The sequence below is a fragment of the Maniola jurtina genome, chromosome 10 (assembly GCF_905333055.1).
Source record: "Maniola jurtina chromosome 10, ilManJurt1.1, whole genome shotgun sequence".
Taxonomy (NCBI): Eukaryota; Metazoa; Arthropoda; class Insecta; order Lepidoptera; family Nymphalidae; genus Maniola; species Maniola jurtina.
In genome coordinates, this window is record NC_060038.1 from 14,550,621 (window position 1) to 14,568,425 (window position 17,805).

The 17,805-nt window shown below is 34.6% G+C and overlaps 2 protein-coding genes across 5 annotated transcripts; one reads left to right on the forward strand and one right to left on the reverse strand.

The window, feature by feature from the left end:
• Positions 1–1,180: 1,180 nt before the first annotated feature.
• LOC123868785 (elongin-B) lies at positions 1,181–9,036 on the reverse strand. 2 transcript variants are annotated; one of them, XM_045911397.1, is made up of 5 exons: positions 8,916–9,036; positions 8,708–8,801; positions 8,021–8,165; positions 7,032–7,134; positions 1,181–6,061 (listed from the first exon to the last, which is right to left on the reverse strand). In XM_045911397.1, exons 1-5 carry the CDS (start codon positions 8,916–8,918, stop codon positions 6,050–6,052), a joined length of 357 nt encoding a protein of 118 aa, XP_045767353.1. In that variant the 5' UTR covers positions 8,919–9,036; the 3' UTR covers positions 1,181–6,049. The 2 variants fall into 2 exon arrangements, with proteins under 2 accessions (XP_045767353.1, XP_045767352.1); XM_045911396.1 differs by having other exon boundaries at positions 1,181–6,064.
• On the forward strand, positions 6,105–17,800 carry LOC123868742 (zinc finger protein 345-like). Of its 3 annotated transcripts, XM_045911334.1 has the most exons (8): positions 6,105–6,294; positions 9,020–9,125; positions 9,519–9,827; positions 10,421–10,675; positions 11,783–11,947; positions 12,352–12,513; positions 12,881–13,550; positions 14,143–17,800. In XM_045911334.1, coding segments are annotated over exons 3-8 (1,479 nt in total). In that variant the 5' UTR covers positions 6,105–6,294; positions 9,020–9,125; positions 9,519–9,601; the 3' UTR covers positions 14,144–17,800. The 3 variants fall into 3 exon arrangements, with proteins under 3 accessions (XP_045767290.1, XP_045767288.1, XP_045767291.1); XM_045911335.1 differs by lacking the exons at positions 6,105–6,294; positions 9,020–9,125 and adding an exon at positions 9,329–9,390; XM_045911332.1 differs by lacking the exons at positions 6,105–6,294; positions 9,020–9,125 and having other exon boundaries at positions 9,326–9,827; positions 12,881–13,552.
• Positions 17,801–17,805: the final 5 nt, after the last annotated feature.

The window sequence follows — 17,805 nt, forward strand, 5'->3', positions numbered from 1 at the left end:
AACTGGCTTTATGACTCTGGGTTCATATGTTTTCAAATTCAAAATCATAGATAACATATAACTCGTGCGCATTAACATGGCACCTGGCTCGAAAACAACTCTCCTCCCACTTCCAAGCGCGATGTCCCGCTCTCGCCGTGCCGCCGCGCCGTGCGAGACCAGTAGCGGCACGGCGAGAGCGGGGCATCGCGCGGGGAGGTGGGAGGAGGAATTGTGTTCGAGCCGGGTGCCATGTTAATGCGCACGGGTAATACATTATTATCGGTTCACAGAGTACTTTATACATATAACATAGGTAATTAAACCAAGTTAAGCCCGTTTTACCCGGCAAAAGAAGGGTTATGATATTTAAATCTAGTTAAATCATATTATTTACATTATTATAGGCAATTAAAAAAAACAGCAAAAAATCAAAACAGTTTTATTTCCTGCCCTTTCTTTCTAGATTTTTACAGTTAGGTGAATACTTCAAACTACCTACCTTAGTTCAGTGGAGGATCAATACATGTATTACATTTGGTTCCTATTATTGATTATCATGACTACATGAATAATTTTAAACTTGTTACAAATTATATACAAAAACTTTTTATTTTGAAAATCTTAGGCAAAATAATTAGGTACTTATAAAACTTTTAGGTAGTTAGGGTTACCATCTTCCAAATTAGAAAACCAGGATATAATATAGTGTTCAAAGGTGCATAGTAAATATCCCGCCAATGTCTGTAGTAGTGTAGTAATTTGTCTTCACTTTTTAAAATACTACAATAATTGTATTGCTTAATATTGCATATGTGGAGTTTAATAATTTTATTTATTTGGTCTATAGATAAATGATTGAACAGCCTCTTAGAACACGAAGTGTGCTAGAAAGTGGTGGTTGGCAACCCTAACATGTTTAACATTATATTTTTTTATTTTTATAGTAGGTAGAGTAAGTAGTACAAACTGAGTGAATTTCAAGATACAGCAAATTATGGTAATTTAGTTTTAGTTTTATCTCAAAATCCCTAATAACTTTGCAATATTAGTAGGATCAGTATTATCCTTGAACGAATTTTTTAAAATTTCCTAAAGCTTGATGTGCACTGGTGTGCAATTTTAGAATATTGCTAAAATTATTTCAATTAATTACAGATTAGGAAAAAAACATTAATTTATTTGGCAAGTAGTAGTACAGTTAATTATTTTTTAAGCTGTTTATTAGCTAGCTACACATCAGAAATTGACCTGACTAAAAACTAAACTACAGTGTTTATAAGAACTAAATTGCGGTGAACCAATTCTGTTATTTAATAATAATAATGACTAATTCAGCTATACAAAAAACTAAATTTACTTTTTCTAGAAATTAACAAAACAAAATGGCTTTCAAAAAATTTATATTGCACTCAAAATCTGCAAAAGAAAAAAAAAATTGTTTTAGACTGCTACATTCTGCTATAATATTATAAAAAGCCCCTATGTTACCCTATTAAATTAGCTATTTCCTGTGGACAATATTTAATTGCACAATTAATCAAAAATTATTATAAATAGGTACCTACCCACTTCAACTTTATCGTGATCAAAAACGATTATTTTGGAGGTTTAGTAGGTATTACAGATATTCAGTACCTTGTTTAGATTGACATTTACTTTCCCTTAACTATCATACTTTTTTTACTTCTGTTAATATAAGGAGTTTATAAATTTAGCCTAAAACAGCATATAATGCGTTGCGCCATTTTATCTTATTTAAAGTGCATTTAAATATTACCCTTTCTACCTATTAGTCCATACTAAACTATCGTCAGATTAATACCGTATTTATTTTTGTAACAGACATAGTATTCTGGCATAATCTGTTCTACACAATCCTAAACTAAAATGACGCGTCCTAAATATATTGCTATCCCTTTCATAATGCTCCCTGCGGAAAAGGATAACAATAGATTTAATCCTTGTTAATTTACTTTAGTTTAGAGATTTGTACAACAAAATTAACCACAATGTTTCTCAGAAATGGAAATCTTTAAATAAACATGGCTGTACATCGAATTTTCTTTACACTACAATTTTTTTTTGCTTCCTGGTGTACCTAGGTACATACCATACTAAATACGCGTAGTCGAATTTGTCTATGCTAGCAATTTTATTGTACGAAAAATTAACATAACAGTATTTAATAGAACTTATAGCATTTTGCCCTTTTCCGCAAAGGAAATTATGAAAAGGACAACACCATTTTTAGTACTTACTCTTACTTAGTTTTGTTAACAACAATTCGGCAAATGTTTCAGATTAGTCAACCCATATTTAAAGTAAAGTGCATATTCCCAATTTTATTATTAATGATTGATTAATTTATACTTAATATTAACATTAGGGTTGATGCACACCAACATGTGAATAGTTAGATTAGTTTTAGTCAAACTTAGTTTGCTTTGGTCCAATCAAACACTGTTTCGATTTATAAAAAACTTTTATTTGTTCGTAATAGGACTAGTTACAGAATTTTAAACATCATTTTTTTATAATTAATAAGAATTAAGATTTTGGCCCAATAGCCCGCAAGCAATTTTAAGGAATTACTTTTTGGAAGCTGAAACTAACAAAAATCACAATTTTACGATCTTATAAAGTATGTTTCATGTGAAAATGTAAATCTCATCACCTCAAAATATTTGAAACCTAAAGTCAAGTTTTATTTGAACTGGCTTCATTATGGCTCACATCTAGATATTTTGTCATCAGCAAAAATTGCCAAAATCAAGTAAGAAACTAAATTTAAAAAAAGAAAAGCCAATGCAAAACAGGTCTTAAGAACCAACAACTAAGTTTCAGTTTCCAGCACACCTCAAAACCTACGGGCTCTCATGCCAATTTTATACAATTCAAAGGATGAATGAGACAGCAATGTGATATGATAGGACCGTGAGCGTAGATCGGCAGTATAATGTGCACTAACCCTAATTCCAAATACAAATTAACAATGGAGAAAAGACATAAATTGATTATGATTTTTCCTACTCAATGTTTTAAGGCCTGGCCTATGAGCGTAGCGTGCAAAAGACGCTTAAAAACGCTTTTATAGAAGTTATCTTTTCCTTCTGACGAACAAATTTTACATTAATAGGTACAATATTTTATTCCTACAGAATGACTTATAATTAAAAACAGTCGTATAAGCACAAAGCTGTGAAAGTACTTAGTGTTGAACAGTTAAAGGTCTATGCCCACTATACAGGACCGTACCAATCCGCAAATGAAGCGATAAAGGGACTATCGTCGCTGCGCATGCAAATTCCGGTATGTGCAAAATCACAAGTTTTCAGAAGACTATTAAACTTAATTTTTTTGAAAAATATTTGCTTTACTTTTACATTGAAATCACATAGAAACCTAGCTTGAACTAGCACACACGTACGCTAAAGAGCGGATTTCTGCTTGCGCCTTTTAAAACTGAACAAAATAGCATAATAAACGAAGATTCTAAAAATTACATACCGGATTTTGCGTTCACGCCAACGCTACGTTGTTTTTAAAATCAGTTATAAGGATGGGGATGGGCACGGTTCGAGATAGTAGACAGACCTTTACAGAATTTTACTAATGACAAAATACTTGAAAACAATTAATCACAAAAATGGACCACTAGATGTAATCGGAAAAGCTAAGAAAACAACATAATATACAGATCGATATTTAAGCAGAACTTTAAGAGCTCTGAATACTACAAAAATGTTTATTTGAAATACATTATATTATATTATAGGTAGTATCGATTCTATACCAAATTCAAACTAAACTGAAAGAACTGAAGAGACTAAACAAAAAATCATTTTATAGAGGACAGAATGAAAATGAAAACTATTTTCTTCAATGCTTTCAATTTAGTTAAGTTTGAATTTTGTAAATAAAGAATCGATACAAATGTCAATACTCGCTAGGGCAGTCGAATGAAACTAACGATGGTCGATAGGTGACAATATTCCTAAAATACAATCGATTGTAATCGATATACAGAGACGCAACACTTAGTTGCAATAAATACAAGTATCACGATATGGGTCCAATCACGCTAAGACACCATATAATACTCAAGAATTTTTACACAACTCAATAGGCTGTATGATCATGAATTTTTACCTGTCTTAGGACAAATGGAAAATAACAATATTCAACACCATACATATCCAAGTGCACTTCAAAAATACGCTGCCTGCTTCAGGAGTGCTTAAAGTGCAAATTAATCTTTTCATTCCGAAGTTCTTTAATAAAATTTTCGAGGCATATTTTAACTAACTATATTTTATTATTTACAATGTTACTCTGTATCCATGCTGGTACCTATGTAAATGTATTTTTACAGTGATCCGGATTTTGTATTACTTTATTTGCAAAGGCGTCTAACTATGGTGTCTTAACGTAATGGGGCACTTTAAATTAAAAAATACCTGTCTCTTTAGTAGTTAACTACAAACCCTTTTGCATAAAGCGCCACAAAAATACTACAAATAACAAAATCAATATCAATTTCATACGGAGGATAAAGTTAAACGTAAGCGAAACTACTTTTTTAGGGCCCTGGGGAATTAATCAAATTGAACCTTATTCGTAGCGTATTTAACATAAAGACCATTGCACGCAATTTAATTTTTACGACAAAAAATCATTTTTCTAGCATTTAGAAATCAAATCAAAATGCTTTTTCATTTGAATATCATAAAGACCAGGGCCCAGATCACAATGTTAGTAGCATTAATCAACTAGGAGAAATATACGCCTCTCCATAACTCATCCACTACATGGGACCTAACATACTGACTGACACAGCAACAGCACAAAAGCTTATTCTAGAAACTTAAGATTTTGCATATAAGTTCTCTTTATAATGTTGCACTCCCACTAAGAAAAAATGTCTAGAATTTCTAGCTAGTTATAAATAAAAAAGTCCAGTTAGAAATCTTTTAAATTATATTCTGTACAATCGAACAAACACTCAAAATTTCATACATTCCGGTTTGACAAGTAGAGTACTCACATTTTCATTACAAACAAAATATACATTTCCTCGGATTATAAAAAAATTGACAAAAAGTAACGCGATATCATACAAACAAAAGTATAATATATTTTGTCTACATTAAAATAGTAGGATATTAAAAGTTTAATATTTCTTAAAATATTGTGTGAAAATTTTAATTATTGACAAATATTTGTTAGATTATTTGGTAGATTTTAAATTTTCATTGAACTTTTGTCCTATACAGATTGCTTTATTTGCTAATACACATTTAATTGTGTATTGTTTTCAAATTTGAGTCTAGTGTACTATTGCAACATTTGGTATGGTCCCATATAGTGGATGACAACCCTTAAAATGTAATCGTATCGTATATTTTCTGGACCTGGATGTTTTCTTTAAATACAATAAGAGGAGCTGGCGAACAAAACTATGTAATTGCGCAAAATAAAATTTACAGGAGCAAAGAACTGAATGAAAGCTTCTAAAACTATTCTACTAGCGGATTCCCGGCGTGTGCTACTACGCTAAAATAAAAACACTTCGCATTATTGCCTTTCTAATGAGACCAGTGGGATAGTTTTAAAGTCTAGAACAGATGTCTGTTCGAGACTTTAATATAAGCACAAAAAATGTTTCTATGTAGAAACATTTTTGTGCTTATAATTAGGAGGATTTTATAACGTCTTGTTCGAAATCACGAACTTTGGACTCAATTTTAACACACTTTTAAACCATGGTTGGAAATGAGTTCAGATTTGTATTCAGTGTGCGAAACACGATTTGACAAAAAAATGTCTGAATTAAAGAAAAAAAAAGTATTTCGATCAAACTACGTGGTTTTGTTTGCCAGCTCCTTAATTAATATCGAACACAAGTTATAAAAAAATCGTTAACAAAAATAAGTTTATTTGTAAAAATTAATAAATCGTCTGCATCTATCATTCAGGTAGCATTAGTTTGACTTGAACTAAGCTCACTTTCGATACGAGGCTGACAGTCGCATCGTGTGGTGTAGAGTCTGTGCAGGTGTCGCGCCGCTTAGTGTTGGTCCATCTGGAAATATACAGGTTAAAACAAAACGGAAGCTTTGACGTGGTATTTAGTATATCATACAGTTATAGTTTTAAAGTACACGTTGTATAATGGTGAATGATAAGAAAGCCTAGGAATGAGTTGCCCAACAGCTTTGACAGTTCTAATAAATTATTTATAAGTGATTTTGTAAAGTGGTGATGAAAACTAAAACCCGACTGCGATCTCTTAATCAACACTGAAATATTACAGTAAAATTGTTTTTCTGTCACTTGGTAAATGTTGTTGTACATTTATATTCATGAGCTCAAAATTTTCTCCTCTTTCGTTTGACATCCCACTCAATACAATATTAAATAAATTTTTTCGAGGACTTCGTCAGTGTTGGTGTTGGCTGGCGGGCGTGCTCTGCCTTTTTGGAGTGTTTTTTTTTTGTTAAAACTGACTGGAAAGCGCTCTAAGGGGGTGCCGTGCGTATGTCGGCGAGCGCCGGCACAGACGGGGTCCATACTTGTATAGTTTAACTAACTTGTTACAAATAACTACAATTTTGGCTAATCTTTGTAAAGCCAGACGAGAGAGAAAAAAAAATTTTTTTTGGAGACTGCCACATTTTTTGGTGTGGAGGTCTAACAGATCTAACCTAACAGATGTTACCAGTTAGGTCAATTTATTTCGTATAAAATATAGCCTTTGTTACCTGGACTTTTACAAGAATCAATGGACACCTCATTCATCAAAATTGGACCAGTTGTTTAGACACTACGGTGGAAGTTGGAACACACAAAAATTGGATACAAACCTACATACATAGGCTGCTAAAATCATTTTACCCTTCCTTTTGGCTTTGCAGCAGTTGGGTAAAAAAAAGAACTTGTGGGCTCTTCTAATACTTGGGCGCATTTGGAACTGGACTTCACCCATTCACGTTCCTTGGTGTGAGCACCGCCCATTAATTTATTTTAGTCTGAGATATGATTTTTTTTACCTGTTCCTGTCCATTGGTTTCCTGGGACTTCATCACGTCAGGCAGGTCGGGGGGCGAGGAGTATGGAGTCAAATCCAGAGCCTCAAATTCACCGTTTTCTTTTCTGTAATAAAAATATGACTCTTAAGTTAATAGTTAAGTCACTTTCATATGTAACGTTTCATAAGTACAATTTTCAAGTTGTTTGATAAAAATCAGTCAAGTGCGAGTCAAACTCGCAAATGACTTCCATACCATCTCACAAAAAAATACTAATAATGTTTTTTTTAGTTTTCAAGGCAGCATTTTGAATTTTTTATTATTGGTTGTTACAGCGGCAATAGTAAAACACATACTGCAAAATTTTCACCTTTCTACCAATTTCAGTTTACGACATACAGACGGACAGATGGAAAATATTAAATATATGTGCTATTATCAAACCAGTAGCAGTATGTAAGATTATAATAATCTAATCTGTCACAGATAGATATTTTAATGTTTATCAATAAGTGCATTTCGAACAGGAACTAACAATATATTATTATACACAAGTTCAATAAACTTAGTTGCTATGTGTAATCTATTCATACTAATACACTCTCACAACATTTGTTATACTCTGACTCTAAATAGAGCATCCTCAGAAGTATTCTGAAAGATTGTATGGTGTTGTGTTTTGGTTGTATGTATTGCTTGCTTTTCCTGCTTCTTTAGTGGTGGGAGGGTGGGCAGTGCATATCTCATACTGGACGTCACACAACACAGATTTGTCTGATTTGGCAGTTTTTTAACCTTTTCATCATATTTATTATAGAACCCCCTACAGAATAACCATTTTGGCAGTATTCCCACTAGATTTCAACATAGAGCTATTCAAGAGGCGGATAAACAAATTCCTAAAAAGAGGGGCAACACATTGGCGGTTCCTGTGTGCTGCAAATTTTCATGAGTTTTGGTAATCAGACCCGCCTGATTGTTTATTAGCTATTTTTATTTATAAAAAATACCTTAGAGCAAGTCCAATGGGGGCGGGACATTGAGCCTTGGCTGTGGCTGAAGTGAGCCCATACTCTGCCAGAGTCTTCTCGTCCTCCATCAGCTGGCTATCTTTGTTGAAGAGCATCTGACTGGGTGGAGGCACCTTCAAGATCCCTGGTAAAAAGGTTATTCAGTTTTTTAAATAATGCATAAGGATTTGGGAACTCATTCATTGCATTAATATCTTAAAACCTTACCTGTAGGTGATTAATGGAAAGACAATGTAGGTATGATACAAAGATAATAACTCATGGAATATTATTTTTATATAATCCAGTATTCTTAAAGGTATGTTTAATATACCTTAAATAATTGTTTAACTTAATAAATAAATGATCAACCATCACCCATATACATATAAATGAAATTATAGATGTAGTAGTGATTTTACACTCGCTTATTAGTTAAAAATATATAAAATGGGATCACAATTTTGCAAACAGGCATAAGGGAGAGAAACTTAATATTTAATAACTTGATAAGTTACCTACCCAGAGATCACTAATAATTACTCAATGCGTAAGGTTTTTCGCATGTTATTTAAGAGTATATTTCGTCGCTGTTTTTAAAAAACAGCGCTCTTAGTGCAGTGATCTGCCAGACAATGTCTTAAGACTAAAAATAGATTTTACGAATTTCGTGTAAATCGCACTCACCCTCTATCATTTTCTTCAGTTCTAGAACAGTCGTTGTATCCTTGGCGTCTGTGAAGATGGTTAATTTTTTTCGCCTAATCATTAGAAAGACGTCCTAAAAACAAAATCCACTTTGAGGTTACAACATTAACAACTAAACCGCACCCGCCTTGGGCAAAATACTGGAAAAAACATCTGCTAACGTAGCAGAATTAAATAAAATACTTACCATTTTGCTAATATGTTTAAAAACTACAAACTATTCGTTTAAAATATAAAAAACGCTTCTTCAAAGCGTACGAAGCGAAATTAAATATTGAAATTGAGTGACAGCTGGCGCATAGACATAGAGCTGCAGACCCCAGATTATATAAAAGCTACGATGATAATTAATACATAAATGGAAATTCCTGAACAATTATTTTGGAAATATTTACATGTAAGTTACTGCAATCTGTTTATCCTGTTAAAATACAATTCAGACACCATTTTTATTGTTTTGTTGATTTTGATCACAATAATTATAGGTAATTTTTCAAAAAAATAAGAAATAATCTAGATCTCAGAAACTTCTGTCACTTGTCAAGCATTTTAAATGTTTCAATGTTTCAGAACGTAACATATATATTTTCATTTTTCAATCATATTTTGGTGATATTTGGATTTCGGGGCCTATTCGCTTCAAAGATTCTGTGAATTAAAATGTTTTTGTATCGCTATTGTTTGAAAGTGATTTTTTAAGATAATGCCCTTAATTAAAGTTTAAAAGATGTGATTTTATTTTAAAAATATTATTAATAACCTCTATATTGTCCCACAATGAATGCTGAAGTTTGTGTGAGTTGTTTTAACAAAAAGAACGTTAACCAGACGGATAATCGTCTGGTAACGGAGAGTTGTGGTCATGTAAAGTGTATGGACTGTCTTCTTCATGAGAAAACCGGTTGTGGAGCTTGTATGAGAAATGGTTGTGAGAAAGAAGTGGTGGCAAAGCAGGAGGTGCTTAAAGCCCAGTATAGTCCAGTAGAGAAGGTTAAGACTTTCACCGTTCCTGTGGAATTTGAAGAGCTCTCCCAAGAAGAGCAGGAGCTGTGCACGAAGAAGAAACTGGAAATTGCACACATAAAAATTGAAATGGAAAGTAAGTCACTACCTAATTTTCATTGTTTTTCGTGATCTTTCAAATAATGAAAAAGAAAATGTGTTGTTGTTGTTGTTTAGAACCTAATTTTAAAGTATGGTAGTGTACCTAACATAGATTAACATAAAAAGATAAAACTGAACTGCTAAGTCTAGAAACTATGAATTTTGCTTTGAGATTTTCTCCAAAATCTAGATTGTAATTCAGAAAATCCACCTCACCAAAGTTGGGGCAGGTAGCAACAGCAGTAGGGCAGCTACAGTATCCAGCAGCATATTAAACATCAAGCTTTAGAACATGACTGCTCACAGTTTTGTCCTGTGGAAATTTTGAAATATCTGGCCTTATTTTTCTATCTAAATTGTAAAGGGAGGTTCCTTTCATTGTGTAAAATTTCAGCTTTATAAGTCTAAGATGTTTGAGCTGGGCATTGATGAGTCAGTCAGAGATTGAGTCAGGATGATTTTCAATATACTTATCATTGTCTTGGTTATCACTAATAATCCTAATAAATTATATCATCATAAACTGTACAGAGAACTATAACACTAGTCAGACATTCTTCTTTTTTACAAGTTTATTTTTACTTTTAGGTGGCAAAAAAGCTTACTTTTGTACAGTATGCAAGAAAAAGTTCACAGCTAGAAGCCAAGTATCGTACCATGCGTACTGCAACGGTCAGAAGAAACCGTATCACTGCCAAGCTTGCAAACAGAGCTTTGCCTCCCACTCCCACTATAAGTATCATTTGAGAACACATAGCCAGGAACGCACGTACAGCTGTGATGTCTGTGGTCTGGCCTTCTTCGACCCATCTAAGCTCAAGAGACATGCGCTTAAACATACCAGTGTGTACCTTATTGATTCTTATATTAAGTACTTAATCATAGGCATAGTCTTCATAGCACAAATTCTTGAACTGAGTAGGAAATATTGCATATCAATCTTTGTTTCATGGATTTCTTTGTGGTTCTGTTTCTTTGTCACTCATAACACCTATGGTGGCTTTTATTTTTATTTTATTGAATAAGGCACACAAAACAGGTTTCAGTGGTCTCTACCACAGAGAGTGCTCTACAAAACTGTTATCTCTTACTAAAGTTTGATATGCAATATTTCCTGCGGGGTACTCATATTAATACTGATAAAAATAAGAATCTGATTTCAATCAAATGATTGATTTAGAGGTTGAGTGTGGTAAATTGACAGTTACATGTGAATATCGCAATCACCTGCGATTGGCTGATACATGATTGGCTGAAATGCATTGTTGTTGTAAGAATTCAGCCAATTTCAACAATTCAGACTAGCAATGATTGATACATCTTTTCTGCAATCAACCAGCCAATGTAGAAAACATTTAGGATAGTTTTAATAAGGCTAAATACTATTAGCTAATCTGTTTCATGTTATTATATTGCATTCAAAGCCAAAACCTAATTTAAGCTAGTTGTCTTGACAGGAAGTGCCTTTTTCCGATTTCTCTAATTGGGTTCCCTTGTCGGCGATAATGTTTGTTGGACAACCAAAAATAACATTTTAACTCAAATCATTTTTTATAATTGTACGCTCCAATGCAAAATATGTCATCAATTTTTGTCATTTTAAAGTGGCCTTAATTTTTTATTTATTTATTACTAGAGACATTGACAGTGTGGATTTAGATTTTTCTAAAATCCAGTGGGAACTCTTTGCTTTACCGGGATACAAAGTTGTCTATGTCAATTTCCGGGACGCAAACTACCTCTGTTTAGCTGTCATATAAATTGGATAAACGAATAAGCCTTTAAGACTCCCATGGGAACTCTTTGATTTTCTGGGATAAGAAGTAGCATATGTCCATCTCTAGGATACAACCAGCTTTCATCAAAATCAGTTAAACTATTGGGCCATGAAAATGCAGACACACTTTTGCATTTATAATATTTGTATAGATAAGTATAGATATTTTTCAGAAGAAAAAAATTACACATGCAAGGAATGTGATAAGGCTTTCAACAACCTAACTGCTCTGCGCAAACACACCCTGATGCATACGGAGGAGCGGCCATACGAGTGCGCCACGTGTAGGCGACGGTTTCGAGACAGCTCCAACTATAAGAAGCATCTCAACAAGCATAGTATGTGAATTTAGCTATTGATTCTATGAATGAAGCAGACGACTTTGTCCGCGTATACATTATTGCTCTTCGATTTTCAGAAATAAAAAGCAGTTTATGTGACTTTCCATGTTTTTCCTATATCAATCCAAAAAAAAAAACACGTCGATACGTTACACTTCTATAGCGTGCTTCGTGATGCAGCGAGAGTTCCGTACCTTGGAAGGATATGTATAATTATTTTGTTGCTTATGGTCAACATGAAGTACCCTATCAGTTTCTAGACTGACAGACAGACAACAAAGTGATCCTATAAGGGTTCTGTTTTACCTTTTGAGGTACGGAACCCTAAAAATGGATTACTTGTATACATTGGGACTCACCACTGCGCCGGAGAGATGGTCAAGCTCGACATATTGTTGCAGAGAGACAATGCCACACTTGCGGGGAAGAGTTCCAGGCAGGGGAAGGCGCGGAGGGGCACCAATGCGCGGGCGCCGCGGGCCCGCGCCCGCACCCGTGCCCGCGCTGCCGGAAATCCTTCCACTCCAAAAAGGACATGCGCAGGCATGCCGCCACGCACTCAGGTATTTATATAATACTAGATGATAGCCGCGTTTTCGTCCGCGTGGATTTGGGTTTTTTAGAAATTCCATGGGAACTCTTTGCTTTTCCAGGATGAAAAGTTGCATATGTCAATTTTTGGGACGCAAGCTACCTCTGTATCTTTCATATAAATCGGTTAAAAGGATGGGCCTTTAAGAATCCCATGGGAACTCTTTGATTTTCCGGGATAAAAGGTAGCCTATGCCCCAGGATGTAAGCTAACTCTGTACCCATCAAAATCAGTTAAACTGTTGGGCCGCGAAAAGCTAGCAGACAGACAGACCACACTTTCGCATTTATAATATTAAATATTGAGTATGGATGGATATGGATTTATTTAAATTACAGATTCCAAACCATTCCGCTGTAAATTATGCCCTGAAGAGCGTCGTTTTAGACGAAAGGACAACTTAGAAAGACACGTGAGAAACGCGCATCCTGACTGTTCGCCGTCCGCCGCGCTAGAGTGCGACATGTCGGCCCTCCAGAGCATAACGGACGCTGGCACCGAGATCTACGAGAAATCCGAGAAAATCCGACTCGAAATACTCAACCCCCTCCCACCGTTACCTCAAGAAGTCATCAAAAAACACATCGACGACGTGAACCAAGAGCCAGACGTTAAAATAAGTGAAAGTGTTATAGAAGAGAAGATTAGTGAAACCAGTAAAACCAGTGACTGTGTAGTGGACAAAAAGTCGATAATCGAAGCGAACAACGCGCGCGAAAGTGTAATAGTCGAAAAGAGGAATACAGACAATGAAAAAAAAGTGCCAAGCCCCGAGAACGAGTACGTTCACAAAATCCGCAAAGCCATAATACCTCTACCACCCATAGATCAGGAGAAGTTCCGAAGTGTTCAAAGGGGGCATTTACCTGGTAGTGTTACTATAGCGCCGATTAAGAATATGGAAATCTATAAGAAGATCTTGTTTGAGAAGGTGGAAAAAGACACAACAGAGGTGATACAGAATCCAAAAATGCATTGGAGGAGGAAAATGGAGCAGGATATCAATTAGTGAGTACTTTTATTAATCGTAATTCGAATTACCTTGATGAGTTTCGAAGCTGAAGAGGCAATAGAAGAACTGATAGTTGTTGGGGTCCCAAGGTGATTAGACCCCTATTTAAAGTAGAAATAGAAAGAGAACGACTTATTCACATAAACTTTTACAGTTGCTTTTGAATACTCAAGTGAAGCTACCCCTGATTCAGAATGCCTGTACTACCGAGGACCACTAAGAAACTCGGCGGTTGCTCTTTTCAAAGATTTTACTCACAAAACTATGCTGTGTATTCACAAAACTTACCAGCATTATTAAAACTTTTAAATGTCTTTTTAACCAAAATTCCAAAAAAGGAATGTTCAAAGGTGAACTTAATATCATAGGTATTCTCTTCCAGTTAACCTTTGGTAATGGGGACAGCATGATAGAATCAGTATTCAGTATGTAGATAGTTAGAGTGAATTAAGTAAAAGAAAAAGAAATATACTTGTCCTTGTCTACCACCCAGCTTTTCCTGGCTTCTCACTGGATACACTTGTCCCTTTCTATCTTTTTCATTGTCTGTGGTCTCAAAAAGATCTTCAACTAACATCCCTCTTTCAGGTATATAAAGAAAAGGCTGATATGGATAGCAAAGCGATCCTGACTGGTACATTGGTAATGTTTTGTATGCACTTATTTCTTAAGATATTTGTCTATAGTCTGATGTAAAATAGTGTAAACTATTGTTTATTTACAATAGTGACAATTAACAGGCTGGCTCCTTTTTAAATTAGTTTATTTATTTTTAAAATGATTTAAAATACATACATACATACATAATTTATTATAATTTTAAACTTCAATTTTGGTACATGAAAAATAAAAATAAATAAATAAAATACATAGTATGCATGAATTGTAGTATTTGCTATACGCCATGATTTTTCAGTTGTCCTACAAAAATGAATATTGTATTTAATTATACCTACATACAAGGTTACCTTGAAAGTATCGATTAATAAAATTAATTAAACTCTATTGTTTTCCAAATAAAATGGATTTCAAATCAATTGTAATAAAAAAAGAAAGCAAGTAATAAAGAAAATGAGTAAGTGTAATTTGTATAAAATACATACATACATTATGTATTTTACACATGCATTTTTAAATTTTAAGGTATGAATGGCGAGGGTGGCAGGGTGAAAAGGTTTTGTGATATACAATCGAAATAAATATAATCATGCTATCTGTAGTCTGTCGATATGTTACTTGGCAACATTGTTATCTGTCAAGAAGAACCATACAGTTTTAGGCAAATAATAATGTTGCTAAGAGCGGTTACGCACTCATCCGATCCGCATCCGTGAAAATACGGATATAAAAACTCGGACCGAACTCGGATATTGCTTCCGCACTAATCCGATCTCTGATCCAAAGCCAAGCTATTCAGTGGACATCTGTGACGTATCTACGTCATACATCCGATTTGAATCCGAGGCACATCCGAGGTATTCTCACGGATGACAGAGTGAACTCGGATGACGGAAGTCGGAGCTAGTGCGTGAACTACCATACAAATAGTTCTATGACTACTTCGAAACGTATTTTCACGGATTCGGATCGGATACAGCGTGTAATCGCCCTGAGTAACTTTTAGTCAGATATGTTGATGCTCGCGACTTTGTCCGCGTGGACTTAGGTTTTAAAAAGCCCCGTTGGCTATGGATCAAAAAACTTTTTCTATTAAACTTACAGGAGTAATTTTTTTTTCCTCAAAAAATGTTTAATATTAATGGGCTGGTCCTGTAAGTACCTAGTAAAACAACAATTATAATAAAAAAGTCTTGTAAAGGTTTTTATGTAATCTTTCGAATATAGACTTCAAGCTTTATGTTTCTCCTAAACAGTAAAGAAATTATTACCAAAATAATAAATCCGAATGAGGGGCCCCTATTTTTTTCAATTTTTAGGGTTCTGTAAAGGCGAACTTGTCTGTCTGTCAAGAAAACTCTCATCTAGATGGCGCAGTCCGTCATTAACTTGCAATGTTGCACATAAGTGTTTATAATATCTTGTACGATGGTACGGAACCCTTGCCCGGCTCGAACTTGACCGGTTTTTCTTAAAAAAAATCATTTAAAATAAGCGAGGTATGAAGATCAAAGTTTATCCGCTCGAAGTTTCTGTCAGAATGGGTTGCGTGCCTAGTTACAAAACCGCAGATGACGTCGTCCGGAGCGTAATTACATCAGGCCTCTCCAAGCGCACGTCCATACCGCGCGAATGTGTCTTGAGTCTCGACCAATCACTTTGGTTAAATACGCATCTGTTTAGGAAAGATGAAAAGCATTAGTAGTGGTGGTATCAGATAGTTCATTTCTGTCTTTCACTCGGCATCTTTTACTCTAAATGAAACGTCTGAACACAGAATGAATACAAAATGACAAACATTCACTCAATTGAACCTTCACTCCGAATGAATCGTCTGATATCACTTATACGAAACCCTCAAATGTTGGGGTTTCATCAATAAAATGTTCCTGTCAAGTTATCACATCGATGTTACCATAAGTATAGCAAGATAAGTTTATATGTGTATTATGACTATTGGCAATGTTTGAAAGACTGTTTCTGAAGTATTATTTGTAAAAATACTTGAATAAAGTTTGAATTGAATTTTCGGTACGGATTTTTTTTGGCGTTATTGAGCTTTGGTCTGCCAAAAATTGTGATAAATTAAATAGGGATTCACTTCACATTCACAGAGAGAACATAATATCTCGGGCATTTTTCGCGATAGAATTATTATCAGTATATAGATTTTTTTTTGTCTCACCTTGATCTGAACTGTGTGTGTACTTTTTTACTTTCTTTTCTAGCTTTTACCTGAAAATTGATTATTTTACTTGAAATACTTAATTTACTTTAGTTGAAATTGAAGAAGCATATCGTCGCTAAAGTGCTATTACCACGTAAGTCATTTTTCGGCGGTTTTGACATGCTGATGCACTTTTTACAGAACCGAGATTTTCGTCGTTTCCGCCTATTAGAAACAAGAAAACGTTCAATAAAAACTCTTCAAGGAGTAATAAAAACAACGGCAAAGAAATACACATTCTGTAAAAAAAAATCAGCTCTCTACTTATTATGGTTCACGAGATAGAGCCTACTGACAGACAGATGGACGGACGGACGGACGGACAACGGAGTCTTAGTAATAGGGTCCCGTTGGCACCCTTCGGGTACGGAACCCTAAAAATGTAACATCACAAATCAAACATTCCAAAGCTCTGGAAATAGCAAGTTTCTTCACTCTCATGTAAAGTTGCAAATGACTTACACCGTATTAGTGTTACTTACTACCTGAGCGACGATATGTGACGTCATCATAAATTCAATATGGCGGATACTTAACATGCGCGCAGTTTGCGAATAACGCCGATGGTATATTAGTATGTAAACGTAGACTGATCGCGATCTCTATCTCACATTGATCTCAACAATTTAAACGTTTCTTTCTAAAAATGTTAGAACAAAAAGCTTTTGTTTGAATTACTTGAAATAACTTGCAGTGAGTGAACAATGAACATATGTATACAGGTTATAACCAGAAAGCTAGCAAAAACGAAGAGAGGTTATAGTACTGATGATTACTGATAAAAATACCGATATACTGATAATAAAACTACGATATGTTTTTTAATCCTGTATTTTTGAAAGTTCACAATATATTGCAAATAAAACATCTGGCTGACGCTAGAGGTCAACGACAGTTCAGTAAATAGGTCACTCGAAGTCAATGCCGCGTCGTAGGTGGGGCATTGACCCGAGTTTTGCACGTTATAAAATGCGGGTTTGAAAAATAATAAATCACTAAATCTACATGATAAGGTTATTAGCATTGGATTGTGTTAAGGTATAAAATAATAATAATGAGTTTTTGCTAGCGTTGTGGTTACATTCTGTATGAGTGATATTTTACAATAAATTGAGATTTATAAGCATATGGTCAATTTTCTACTTCAATGCATCCATTTGCGGTGGTCGATATGTTTCCTCAAATCAACTTTTCGAAAAGATGGTCCATTGAAATGTTATGCCAAAGATAGGTTGCATTGGAGAGAGGGATTGTTTCAACTTTCAATGGGTCACAGTACTACCACTTTTATGTCGCATCGGCAAAATTCGTTTGCGCAGACAGAAAAGCGCAACTAACGCCGACTGAAACCGAATGTATACCAATGAAATACAGACCTTATTGCTTGACGTTAAGATTTTACACAA